General features: G+C 41.4%; 1 protein-coding gene across 1 annotated transcript in view; it reads left to right on the top strand.

The window, feature by feature from the left end:
- The window catches only part of LOC311354940 (protein turtle homolog B-like), a gene marked incomplete at both ends in the record, with an annotated part of 79,353 nt that overhangs the window by 32,225 nt on the left and 32,383 nt on the right, over positions 1-14,745 (top strand). Inside the window, 3 exon segments of the mRNA XM_084474804.1 lie at positions 5,475-5,626; positions 8,458-8,575; positions 14,493-14,634. Coding sequence (XP_084330930.1) covers positions 5,475-5,626; positions 8,458-8,575; positions 14,493-14,634 — 412 coding nt within the window.

Consider the following 14,745-nt stretch of genomic DNA (forward strand, 5'->3'; position numbering starts at 1 on the left):
TTGTATTTGTCTCCTGCACTGAGCCAGCTGAAAGTAATCGTTTGGTGGTCTTTGTGTGGATCTAGTACTAGTCTGTCCCCAGTGCCTGGGTTAGAGCTACTTGTTACATGGTGTCTCTAGTCTACTAGAGCCCTGCAGTTAGGCCCAAACTTATACTTTTATTAAAAAATATGAAAAATACAAATAAATGTTATCCAATTAACTGTTAACGTCTTCTATTCATTCATCATTTTGTTGATGATTGCAGTAAAAGCACTAGAAAGACATAATTCATAGTATTTGAATTATTCTGATCTGCTTATACATTTGTAGGACAGGGTTTTGTTAATGTGTTCTGGGACTTCTGGGAAAGCTTTTTCGTTACCTTTGTACTTTCTACCCACTTTGTACCCAACTGAGATAAAAAACACAACTCATGCTTTTGGTGAGGTGATGCATACTACTTGTATGTGGTACTAGCTGTAGTGAAGAAAGAAGGAGTCATTTTCCCACAGAAGATCAAACAGGCTGCAGGATAAAAGAGAAGATATTTCCATCCATGCTCTACCTTTACCATCTGCATCACTCCGCTCACTCACACATTCACTCACTCCAGTATGAAGGTATTATTGTAGCAAAAGTCTTGAGCATGCGTACACTAAAGTCACAAATGTGTAACAGTAAAGTTGAAGTCGTAAATATTGATGTTGCATGTGTACACTAAAGTCACAAATGTGTAATAGTAAATTTGAAGTCGTAAATATTTTTTCTACCATTGTAAACACAAAATAGGGGCTACAAGTTCACAATTCCTTTGTTACAGGTGCACAAATCCTATCCTGTGCATCACAACTTCAAAGAGTGTTGCACTTGACACTTTTGCTACAATCATTGCAGCGCAATTGGTGCAAAACACATTCACACACCCGTGTTTCATAATCTGAGAACGTGCACAACATTTGTGCATTCGTAACCCAAATGTGAACTTATGCATCAGAAGTTGCACATCTGTGGAATATTTCCTCACAAATAAAATGATATAGATCGTTATGCATTGAGCATTTTAATGAGCGAGCACAAGTCCATCGATACAACTGCTCAAATCTGCTGCTACGAGTCTCAGCTGTTGTTTTTCCTGCGGGTACTTTTGCAACATGTCTAGGTGGTACATGTGTAGCAAAAGTGATTAGTATCCGTATGACGCAGAGTGTCCGTGGGCGGGACAAAATTGCAGCATAAACCAATGAAAGTCGCCGGCAGGGGGTACACTTTTCAAACTACACTGGGACCTATCCAAGCAAACTCTTACTTTCTGGAGTCTTGAAAGAAGAGAAGAGGGAGGTGGGTATCTTACATTATGTCAAATTAAATTACTTAGTTAAACTGAATTCTCCCCAAAGTATTGCATCAACATGCCGCAAGTGTCATGCAATGTATTTTGATGGTCGCCATAATATATAATAATATGTATAATATAAAAGTTCAGAAATGACTCGGATACTGCGCCGCCTGTGTGAAGTTGAGTTGAATATGGGATCCAAACTATTTTCGAATGATCTGGGGGGTATGGGGGGCGGGGGGGGGCAACATCACACAGGCGGCGCAGTATAAGAGTCATTTGTGAACTTATATATTATACATATTATTATATATTATAGCGACCATCAAAATACATTAAATGACACTTGTGGCATGTTGATGCAATACTTTGGGGGGAATTCAGTTTAACTAAGTAATTTAATTTGACATAATGTAAGATACCCACCTCCCTCTTCTCTTCTTTCAAGACTCCAGAAAGTAAGAGTTTGCTTGGATAGGTCCCAGTGTAGTTTGAAAAGTGCACCCCCTGCCGGCGACTTTGATTGGTTTATGCTGCAATTTTGTCCCGCCCACGGACGCTTTGCTACACATGTACCACCTAGACATGTTGCAAAAGTACCCGCAGGAAAAACAACAGCTGAGACTCGTAGCAGCAGATTCGAGCAGTTGTATCGATGGACTCATTAAAATGCTCAATGAACATAGTGATCTATATAATTTTATTTGTGAGGAAATATTTCACAGATGTGCAATTTCTGATGCATAAGTTCACATTTGGGTTACGAATGCACAAATGTTGTGCATGTTCTCAGATTATGAAACACGGGTGTGCGAATGTGTTTTGCACCAACTGCGCTGCAATGATTGTAGCAAAAGTGTCAAGTGCATGACTCTTTGAAGTTGTGATGCACAGGATATGATTTGTGCACCTGTAACAAAGGACTTGTGAACTCGTAGCCCCTATTTTGTGTTTACAATGGTAGAAAAAATATTTACGAATTTACTGTTACACATTTGTGACTTTTGTGTACACATGCAACATCAATATTTACGACTTCAACTTTACTGTTACACATTTGTGACTTTAGTGTACGCATGCTCAAGACTTTTGCTACAATAATACCTTCATACTCCAGGAGTGAGGTCACACTTAACAGCTGTAATCAAATTCGTACATATGTAGGATAATGATACACAAGCAGCACAATATTGGTAAAAGTAGCTATAGCTTCAAAATATGAATTCATCATTCCTACACGCAAGTATTCAAAGTTCAATGGAACTAAGATGTACCTCCTTTATTTGATTCGACATGACAAGCTTTGTTAGATACTTAATCATACTCAGGTGCATTAACAGGAAATGGAAGAAAAGCTCAAAAGCTAATGTAACACAGAGCTTGTTTGCTGTATATAGATCTCTCTCACCGGCAACTAAATGAGTATGTAACGACGAACCCAAAGGCTCATTTTGGCTCTCTGTCCTCCCAGATCTCTATCTAATGCGTGGGAATCAAATGGATTTGACAGCTAAAAGGAGTGACAAAGAGATGAGTCGGAATAGTAAAACGGAAAACAGAGGCGTGTTTATTTGATGTCATGGGTTGGCACTGGGTAATTTTGAGGCCTTAGGAAGTGTGGCTCCGTTCTCGATTTGAATGACTAAGACTTTGACATTTAATGAACCAGAAACAAAACAACATTGAAAATGATATGAATATTTGATGCAAGGACAAGCTGCAATTTTCTACGTCCAACAATTTATCAGAATGTTCCATGGCTGTCAAATCTGAATCATAACAGAAAAACAAACAAATACTCATTACAAATGAAAACCGAAAAAGCCTATTACGGCACCGTAACAACAGTTTGCCGTCCAGCATGCAGAAAGCTGTGCTGACGGGTTTGACTATGTTTGTGCAATTGCAATTGCGCTTGCTGTCAAACCTAATTAAACAGTTCCTTCTGGTAAAGCCAACACTGAAATGACTAACCAGAAAGACAAACGCAAAACGAGTCTGAAAAAGGGCAGACCCACTCGATGACAGTGTTTTGGGGTGTGTTGCCTCTACAGATTATAGTGCGCATAATGGGGATGGTTTTCATGGGGTATAAAATATAAACCACAACGTTTTTCTGTATAACATCCACATCCACAAGCCACAATTGTATTTGGATTTAATGATGTGTGACTGAGATGGAGTCGCTCACTATGACATGAGGTCAGGGGAGAATCCGAGGGATTGCTTTCAAGAAGAATCACAAGGCTTGTGATTCGGTGTGTAAACATACTGTGCACCGACGTTGCCCAATGCGAGTGGAGATTTGAATGAATTGGGATGGATCACAATATGCTTCACCTCCATTTCCTGGTTAGCATCTGCAAATGTGGTCCACTGTTGATGATTATGATTATGATGATATTATATAGCACTTTTCTAGGCAATTTATAGGTTCCATTATAGCAGTGCTGTTAGTGAGTTAGTGAGATGTGTGTGTGTGTGTGTGTGTGTGTGTGTGTAGCTCCCACCTGGGTGATGCCAGTTTGCACTAGAACGCTCGCCACACACTGGGATTATTTTCATTCGATGAAAAATTGGATTAAAAACCTGGGGGGTTTTGTTAGTTTACTACTAACAACCACTGAAAGATACTGCAGATACTGTGTTTCTGGATGTTTCAACTTGTATTACACTGGGTGAACTCCGGGAGATGTGATTTCTTGCTTCCTGTTCGAACCTTAAAACATTCAGGACAACTGTAACACATTCAACGGAAGGACTATACCCACAAAAGACGATGAAAGCTTCACTACTTGAGTCTCTTTACCGACCTCATCTCTGTGGTCTGCGTGGTGCACTGGTCCGTAATCAGTGGGAGTGTTGAATTAGCAGTATGGTCTATGGCTTATGACTCTAGATAGGAAGACACGATAGCATTTGAGAGGCTATGGGATTAGGCATGTAAGCAGATCAGCCACGGTCCTAAGGTGATTATACAGGGAATATATATCCCCCAAAAAATAAATCTGGAATTATACACGGAGGAAATCTGTTGAACTTCTGACAATCATAACCATATCGGCTTGTCCGCGGTGCTGTCGACATGTTGGTTTGCATTGTGGCATGATGTGGTGCAGAAACTTAAACGGATTGACTAAATCTAACAGATCAATGTCCATTTGCTTAGAAATATGTAGCAGCTCTGTATTATCACGGCTCCATATATTCTAAGGCAAAAAATGATTCTTCTGTGAAAAAACTTTACTCTTTCAAATTGTATTGTTTTCCAGAATTCAATACCAATGAACCCAAGATGGCTTTTTTTTAAACAACATAAAAAATACACATTTATATGAATAACGTACAGTTTCTTCACTGTTTAGAACTGCTGGGGTCATATTAAACCCATGTTAGTGGACTATTCAAACAATTCAGGTAAAAAAAAAGAAAGAAAATAATGCATTTTCTTTTCATTATACACATCTCTCACCTCTGACTCTCTTGGAATGGAACATTTAATTACATATTCTACAGCAAGTTTCTTTCCCTTTAGCTTTAGCTAAATGAAGTAGTTAACTTCAATCAAACAAAATCAATAATAGACCTCCATTTGAAAAAAACATGTATATTGCCTTTCTTTGAGCAAGCACTCTGTACCTTTCCACTGAGTCTATATAAATAGACTTATATATTTATATGTAGCTTTTACTTTCATTTTCAATTTAGAAATCGTTGACAACAGGTTGCTTGGAGTTCTTCTTCCACTTTATCCAGTTATACAAGTTAACATATTTAGCCATATTCACCTTCTTCTCACACATTTTACATTACTGTGAATGTAGACACAGACATTTCTCACAAATATACTATTTAATGCAGATGATTACCAGAAATAGATGTTAGAAATGTTGGGGGCTACACCTTCATAACTGAATGTGGATTTACATGTATTCAAAATAATTAGTTGGAGCGTTATTCTTCTTCTTGCTATAGAGCCGACAATTTGAATTCCAGAGGTTATATAGCAGACTCCTATCAGTGTTTAACATCAACAACATATATATACATGGGCTCCCAATGATGGAGACTGTAGCTTTTTTTCGTCTTGACAATCCAAACATCCAAATCAAAACATTGATTTCTGTGTCTTCTCTGCGTCCTCTCCACCCCGCAGCTCCGCCCACCTTCACAGAAACGCCCCCGCAGTATGTGGAGGCCAAGGAAGGGGGCAGCATCACCCTGACCTGCACGGCCTTCGGGAACCCCAAGCCATCCGTGGGCTGGCTGCGCGAGGGCAACCTGCTGGTCAACAGTGCCAAGTACAAGGTGGGCCAGCAGCTGCTTTCCAATTACTACCACTGTCCCACCGTCACCTCTGCTCCTTCACAAGCGATTGTGTTCTGAACTTGACCGTACTTTGTGACCCAAGACATTGGATGGTATGGATTTGAGTGTGTGTGTGTGTGTGTGTGTGGGTGTGTGTGTGTGTGTGTGTGTGTGCATGTGTGTGTGCGTGTGTGAGTCTCAAGGAGGAAGGAAATGTTTTCTCTGATAAAACGTGGTTTTACTTGCTCCCCCTTAAGGCAAAAAAACATCTAAAAAATAATTCTGTTTCATTAATTACCCATGTAGTCACTTAAATTACTGTTGAGTTTGTTTTCCCCGATATATTGTAGCCTTTCTACATGGAAGATATGGTTCAAAATGTTTTATACTGCATGACAACATGTGACAAAATGGGTTATTTTTAAAATGGTTTACTTTTATTAACAAAGCTGTATCTCCTAATCCCATAGCATAAATATCATGATACTTTTGAATGTTGTGAATTTTGACTTCTATCGTTAGTGCGGGGGGGGGGGGGTTGTTTCTTTTGAATGTTTCTCAAACCATGTGTTCCTCTTTCTTGCGTTATCTCAGAGCACTCCCCTACCAGAGTGGTTCCGTTATGTCCTGGCTGTATCGTTAAATACTAATTTCAAATATAGATTTGAATTGAACAAACATTGACCCTCTCCTCCATCTCCCCCACTTCACTGTTCTAACATGTTATAGTTTTCCCCTCATTTGAAACACAAGGGACCACGCTGAGAGCAAGCTCCTATGAGCTTTGCTCTTCCTCATTTTTAATTAAGGGGGTGGGGGAAATTAATAAACACAGAGTAGCGAGTAGAAAAAAAAGAATTATAGTAGAGATGCTTAGATCTACTGTCTCCGTTGCCTGCTCCATGCAGAGATGTAAGCCATTCTCAGACCCTGGATCAATTATTCAAATTACTTTGTTCTCTCCATTGTTTGAGACAATATCTCTATCTCTCTCTCTCTAAATATCATTAAGCAGTAGTGACGGAATGACATCTGATGAGCTTGAGCTGATGTCACTGCAATACTGCCTAATGTGTGTGCCATGAACTTTGGTGCTTCCATATGCATTATTTTTTGGATCCATGACAATGGATCCAACAATGAGTTACAAGAACACCCTGAACTGGTGCCGTCTTATGGTATTGCTTTTTCATCCCAGTTGAATCTGGTCGGGATCTGCCACAATCGCGGCCATTATTTCTCTCCCTGGTACATGATGTTCCTGTCTTTGATGAGGGCGGATGAAAAGCTAAACTTGTATGCAAATGTGAATCTTCCGGGAGGTGATGTCTGTTTTGTACTTTGTAGAAGTTTTACCCAGACTCTTGGGAGGATTTGACAGACTTTGGCTCACTTTAACAATTATTTTTGAGACAAAAACACAATAGCACACTTTTTAAATGTATTTTTTGCTCAACTTCAACTCCATGATCGTTGTGTATCGTATAAATGTACGACAAAAGCAATCAAATAGAATGGAATACTAAATTCATTCCGATAAAAAAAAGAAGAAAATTAAGTCAGTCCGATTTAGAAATGTTTTGCTGTTCTTTGCTGTTCCACCAGCGGTGATGGTAAAATAATCCCTGTCTCCAGGGCTGACACACTCAGGGACACACTGTGCCTGAGGAGATGGGAGGCAGATGGGAGGCAGGTGGGGGGGTGGGGGAGTGGGCTGGTGCCTCAACTACTAGATCTCGCTTCCCAGCATTGATCCGATAATTTCTATTGGAACGACACCGTGTTCCCCCAGAAGGAGATGGATTGTGCGGGTTAGGCAAAGGTCAGAAAGTGTCTCACCAAATGCTGACTCTCTTTTTATTTATTTATTCATCCCAGAATAATTACCGTACATTACTCTTACCTCCAGGGACATGAGTTTCGGTGGCTGTGGAAGTGCTTTGTAAAAGTATCTTGATTTCATCTTTTTATTAGCGAAGGTAGTTGGAAAGCAATGGACTGGACGCGTTAAGTAGGAGTTAATAAATATCATTTTATTCTTTCTTTGTCTCTTTGTCGTTCGTTCCTTCGTTCTTTATGTCTTTCTTTACTTCTTCCTTTCCCTCTTGCTTTCCCTCAAACCATCCGTCCGTTCTGCCCGACTATCCATGTGTGCGGTGTGGTGTCAAAGCGAGCAAGGCCGAGCAACACAGATGAAAGGAGTGCGTGCTCTGCGCGGCGTCGGTCCTTTGAGGCGATAGTGTGCGCTGACAGTCTTTACAGTAGGTCCCAGTAAGAGACACAGCCAGGCATGGCTTTCTGTCTTGTCACAGGGGGGGCCCCATGGATACAAAACACTTGCTCTGTCAGCTCCAGTGCCAGGTTTTGTGTCTGCCTGCTGCCTGGGCCTGAAGTAGATTTACCATGTTTGGCTGGATGTGACATCTATTTCTAATGGATGACTGCGGCCCACTCAGGCGGTGCTTACGCTGAGCTTTGATCACGTAACGTGTCCCTCTTTTCAGTGTCTTTAGGTATGAGTACAGGTGGGCCAATTCCGCAGGATTATCATACAACGTTTGATGATGTACCAACATAGTTATATGTTGATGATGATGTTTCGTTTTTGCACAATGGCTTATAGCTGAACATTTTTCCTCGTGTATCTAATAAACAAACACGTAGGGTTACTGTATATGCTGTTAATCCTTTAAACATTTAAGTATTATCAAAACTTTATATATTAATTTCTACACTTAAAAATATGAAGCTTTATGATATTACTCTGATAAAATGACCTGATAATCCAAATTTGCACATCACAATATTGGTGTGTGTGTGTGTCTTCCTAGGTGTCTGATGGCAGTCTTTCGGTGCTGACCATCCACAGGGATGACCGAGGGGCGTACACCTGCCGAGCCTTCAGCCCCCAAGGAGAGGTCATCCACACCACACGTCTGCTGGTACAAGGTAGGGCTAAAGGTCATCCACACCACACGTCCTGCTGGTACAAGGTAGGGCTAAAGGTCATCCACACCAGGTTAGGGTCAAAGGCCCTTAACATGACCCCTCTCTCCTTGTTTGTACCAGGTAGGGTCAAAGGTCATAGGTTGTTCTCACCAGGGTAGGGTCATAGGTCGTTCCTATCAGGGTAGGGTTATTGGTCATTGCTTGCTGGTAAGCTATGACTACAGTGTGTCTTTGATAAGGATTATGTAATAGCTAAATGTCTAGTGTAGTAAGGGTTAGGGTTTGGGGGACATTTTGGATTAAAAACGTCCACCAAACAGTTGTGGCATATGGATCGAATAATCTATTCAGCGTATTATAGTATATTCTATACAGCACATTTGTAGTATATTATAATCAGCATATATTATCTTTTGCCGTATGATTGAAATATATTTGTGGCATATGGTTAGTAGTTTATCTTTGCCATGCACAACTGTGCGCACAGAGATCATCTTCCGTGTAAACCCCCCCTCTTACAAGGAGACCTGCTGTTTTCAATCCCCTTCAGCCTTCAGGATGCATGACCCATCATGGGGTTTTAACTATGGTATGACAACTCCAGGACCATACCTGCACACAACAAGTCTTTCCGGTGACTTATACTGGTAACGGATGATCTAGTGACGCCGGGAGAGACAGTTACGATGGTATGATCGTGATTGATACAAACAGGTTTGGAAATAAACAAAGAATGGTGCTCTATGTAGCTATGTAGCTATGTAGCATCAGAAACCTTTAGGGTTAAATATGTATTTCAAGCATTTTCTGATTTATATTCCATTCCTATATATATTAACTTTTCTTGGCACAGAGCCAAACAATCACCACGCTTTTAGTATCCAACACCTGTTTTCAACACACTGGTTTCACAGTCCATGTGTGTGTTTTCATGGAGTTTATTATTTTTCCCAAAGCAAATCATCCTAAACACCCTACCAACTTCCTTTGAGTTGTGTGTGGTATTGAAGAAGGCGCAGATAAATAATAATAAGACTGGAACAAGGGTTTTCAGGGGGCTGCTTATCCTGTCCAACCATGTTGAGCTTGTTCCTTGGCACTCGTTCTGCCTTTCCTGCTGTAAAGGAGCAGAGACATGTGCAAATAATTAGTGAACTTCGGTTGTTCGTTTGATTCGGAGAGGGGGTGTGTAAACAGGGCATCAGAGGGAATGAATAGCTTGAGTGAACTTGACAGTCAGATTTGTCTGAGCTTTAGGACAGATGGACTTTGACAGAAAAGGGTCATTCCCCAAAGTAACAAAGATCAGGGCTAATCTTGCCCTGTCATTGATTATTTAAGTTGCTTTGGCATGCTAAATTCCCAACGGCAGTACAGTTCCGTGATGAATAATTCATCAAACAATTAATATTTCATGGCGATATTAGCCTGATATTAATAGTCAAGTTACTTTTATTCTATCATACTGACAATGCGGGTGTTTTTCCAACCAGAGATTGTGTGTAACGATGCTGCGTTGCCTGGCTACATGTGTAGCTATTGAAAACTGTGCTGCTCCATTTCAAACAGATTCAATGTCTTATTTCAGGCAGCAGAATAATTGTGAACAATTTTGAATCTCTCATCTGCCTCTCTGCCAAAAATAAATGTTTTGCACCAGGCATATCTATTTTTCCGCTTTTGACAGAGTTTGGCACAAAAATCGTGCATACACATACAGTACCGGTATATACGTATACTGCACACATACACATACACACACACACACACACAAACACACATTTATCTCGAAACGTTCTACGTTCCTCCCATGACACTTCACGGGCAGCGTAAATAAATAAGAGAGTTCTGTTAGTGGGCCGATTAATATTTAATGACAAAAGGCTAATTGGTGGTTAACCATGGCTTTCAACTGATTACACCAATGGAAACGCTTTGGGGCTATTCAGAAGCCACATGGCTCTGTGTCACCCACTATCAGGGTCTGGGAGGGGCGGGGCTAAGGTGTGTCAGATTATTAGGGGTTATCCTGGAGAGCTAACAGGCAGCCAATCAACGACAACGCCATTAAGCCAGCTGGCCTGCTTCAAGCATAGGGAGCAAGCAACCAACTAAAATACCCACAAATGTCCATACTTGTGTCTCTTAACTCACACTCAAACACACACATGCACACATTTACATGCATGAGCACATGCACACTCACACTCGCACACACACACAGCCACACAACACACACACACACACACACACACACACACACACACACACACACACACACACACACACACACACACACACACACATATGCACACACATGGAGATAAAAAACAAACACAGACATTTGGCATTCACCAGAGTAAACATGCCCACAGACACACACACACACATTCATATGCATGTTCTGGACAACAAACTCCCACACAGTTTGAGTTTGACACAAAGACACAAGCACCCCCCCCCCTCCGACACACACACACACACACACACACACACACACACACACATACACAAATGTAGGCACATAGTCAGAGACACTTGTGCGTCTGGTGCTGGTAGTAGTTGGGCTGCTAATGGGGGTTGGCAGATGGAAGCGGCCTGCCTGTTAAAGGCTCAGGCCCTGGGCTCACATCGCGACTAACATATGGGGCTTGCACTTTAAAGTGGCAACGCCAACTTGTCTTTCCCTGTGTGAGTGCATATGTTGGTGGGGTGTGTTTGCTTGACTGTGGCTTTGCCTGTGTGTGTGTGTGTGTGTGTGTGTGTGTGTGTGTGTGTGTGTGTGTGTGTGTGTGTGTGTGTGTGTGTGTGTGTGTGTGTGTGTGTGTGTGTGTGAGAGAGTCGTATACACAGACACTTGCTCTGTATTTAAAGATTAGAGATTACGTTGAGGGTTTGACCAACTTGATGGTGGCTGAGTGTATTAATGGTAAGCGATGGTAGATGCATATGTGCTTCATGCTTCGACATCGGTTGTATAATAATATTTATATATTTATGAATATTTGCTGTTTGATATGTGCGAATGCTATGCAACGATTTCTACTCCATTTCGATGTACACTGTTTGACTATTCTTTTTTATTCTATTCTATATGTTTGAATGAGAGGGGATTGAGGACCTAGCCTCGTGTGACAATGCTTGCTTCTTTTCAATTAATTTCAGTCTGGCCTTGGCCGGGCTGATTGCCAAATATGGCCGCGGCCATACGTTTGTCAAAGAACACCAGCCAATCAGAGCGATGCTTGTGCTCTTCACTCTTGCAGCATCCAGTTGGGCGAAAAAGCAAAAACACATTCTAATCTGAGACAAGCCATTTGTTTTGGATGCAGAACATGGATTGTTGTGTGGATTGCTACACTTTCCTTGGGCGCTGAATTGTTTTTAAAATTCTGCAGGCTGCGGCGCTCCTTGTTTGACATGGACACCCTCTGCCGAGCACCGATTGGCCTTCTACATATTTTGGAAAGGCTTTTTAAATTCCTTTAAAAGGAATTGAGGCCACACCAATCTGAGAAGCAGAATGTTAACTCGTGAAGACAGATGAAACCGTCCAAATCAGCCCGATTAGTCATTTAGTAAATTCCATCAAAATCTTTGGGTCAGAGGCTGCTGACACAATGCTCAATGCACAATGGACGTTTTCTATCACAGTAAACAATATTTAGAAAATAATTACAATGAACTATAATCTTATTTGTTGTCACGTGCACAAAAATGCATGGAAAGTATAGAAGAAGGGTAGGGCAGCTAATGATAGAGAGGGAAAATGTTGTGATCCACAGGGGATCAGGTATGACCTAGGGGAAACATAGACAGAAGTATTCCCTAAACATACCCGACATGTTACATTCAGCCTGGCTCACCAATAGTTTTCAGAATTTAATGAGTATTATATTTCTGCTATATTATGTTAGATTTATATTATTATGTTATTTGAGTTTAGTTCGATCATCTATCATCTGCTTTTTGTTTTGTTTTCACAAAGCGCCTTGGGATTATTGAAAGACACATTAGCTCATGGAATAGCTCATTAGACACACAAAAATGTGACTTTACACACACACACACACACACACACACACACACACACACACACACACACACACACACACACACACACACACACACACACACACACACACAGATAAACATGGCAGTTTCTGCTGCCACACCAGACTAGTTAGCTTGAGTGTTAGCAGGTTAAGGGGCTTAACTGGCTAGGGGTCAGGCAGGGGTTACGGTGGGGAAATAAAAGAGGAAAGGGAAAAAAACACTGACATGAAATAATATGATGTGCTAGGAGAGTAGAATAGAAACAAGCATCTGGCACAGCTGGGGTGAAACAGTGATGTCCTATAAACCTTTGATGACGACAAACACAAACACCAGACAATATGTCGGAGCTATGCAATTCCACACATCTCTCGGGTGGATATTGGGGGTATGTTGTGTTTGTTAATCCCATTTCATTTCACTTAAGTCCTCTCAACCTCTGGGCTGTAGTGTAGTCTATTCGTTGTTATTGCCAAAAGGGATCCCATAAGAATCAGTGCACAGAGTGAGACAGTGAAGTTAAGTTTTAGGTATAGATTGAAAAATAGAACATTGAGTGCTGAACATAGACAACATTGCCTGTTGAAGAACATTCTCTGTTAATTTAAAAGATGCGTATTTGCGTATATTCCAGCGCAGAACAAGAAGTACCTTGTTTTGTCTCATTAAATTAATCAAATTAATTAAATTAATTAAGTTCATTCAGCAGTCCTAGGATGCGCTCGACTGCAATAGCGGACTGTTTAAATGATCTTTGTTTCTACTCCTCTTCTGGTCCATGGGCCTCAGGGTCCATAAATAATAGGATCGACGCCAATTCCCAAACTGTTGTAGCGATTGTTGTAACTTGGCTAACGACATGGCTCGCTGTCCACTGTCCACGTCCTCACAGCAAGCAAGAGACGTACTCCGCTTCACATCGACATTGGTTGCTTGATTAATGCTACGCAATCTTGGCAAATTTCAAAACCATGTATGTTTTGAGACATAGGTACATGCGTATGTGTGTTATACTCCATATATATGAGCTTGTTTACCTCGTTAAAACGTGCTGACGTGCCCGGCGGCGAGGAATGATGTATTGTGACGGTTAAGCAGGTGAATGAATTCAATGGAGGATCTGCATGGTTCTCTCCACTGCTTGACTACTGATAAGCTGATGATTCGTTGATTGAGCTGCTCTCGTCAAAGGCAGCGGTCCTCATTCGAAGATATCCTGTGAAAGCGTCTGTTTTGTCAGCTTACGTGTGATTTGTTTTTACCGTTCTTTTTATTGATGTTTTAATGACTCATCGGTATCTGCAGTACCGATTATTATTATCACTTCGTAAGGAAAGAAAGATGTAAATGATGCGTTGACATGCATCTCAAAATGTCTAGCCTGCAAGTATATTTAGATACGACGTATGTGTTGTTTTGTTTGATACATTTTTGTTTCGTCAAACAACAGATGGTGGACATTTCTGTTTATTTTCAATGAATAATTATATGGTATGTTTAGCCTGAAACCAACACACCTGCAACACACACACACACACACACACACACACACACACACACACACACACACACCTGCAACACACACACACACACACACACACACACACACACACACACACACACACACACACACACACACACACACACACACACAATAGGCAGCTCAAGCATTTCTTTTGGGAGACTGTGAGATCACTCTATATCACATGATAGCATTAGCCACTGTGTAATCAACCAAGACGTCACGGGTCCATCGTAGTCCCACGCCTCCCACAGTTGGACTTAGTTTTAGATCTCACCATCACGCCTGTCAGCCATGAAATCGACATTTTCTTGCCTCCCGTGTCGACCTTTCCCTCAGGCCCTCCGTTCATCGTTTCCCCGCCAGAGAACATCACGGTAAACATTTCCCAGGATGCCTTCTTCACCTGCCAGGCCGAGGCCTACCCGGGCAACCTGACCTACACCTGGTTCTGGGAGGAGGACAACGTCTTCTTCAAGAAGTAAGGTCCCGCCAGCACCGCCCTGCCTCCCGGTCACTCGCTGACCCCCTGCTGTTGGGTGGTTGCACGTCCAGTGTGTGTGTGTGTGTGTGTGTCTGTGTGTGTGTGTGT

The sequence above is a fragment of the Micromesistius poutassou genome (assembly GCF_964030765.1).
Source record: "Micromesistius poutassou genome assembly, chromosome: 10".
In the NCBI taxonomy this organism is placed as follows: domain Eukaryota; kingdom Metazoa; phylum Chordata; class Actinopteri; order Gadiformes; family Gadidae; genus Micromesistius; species Micromesistius poutassou.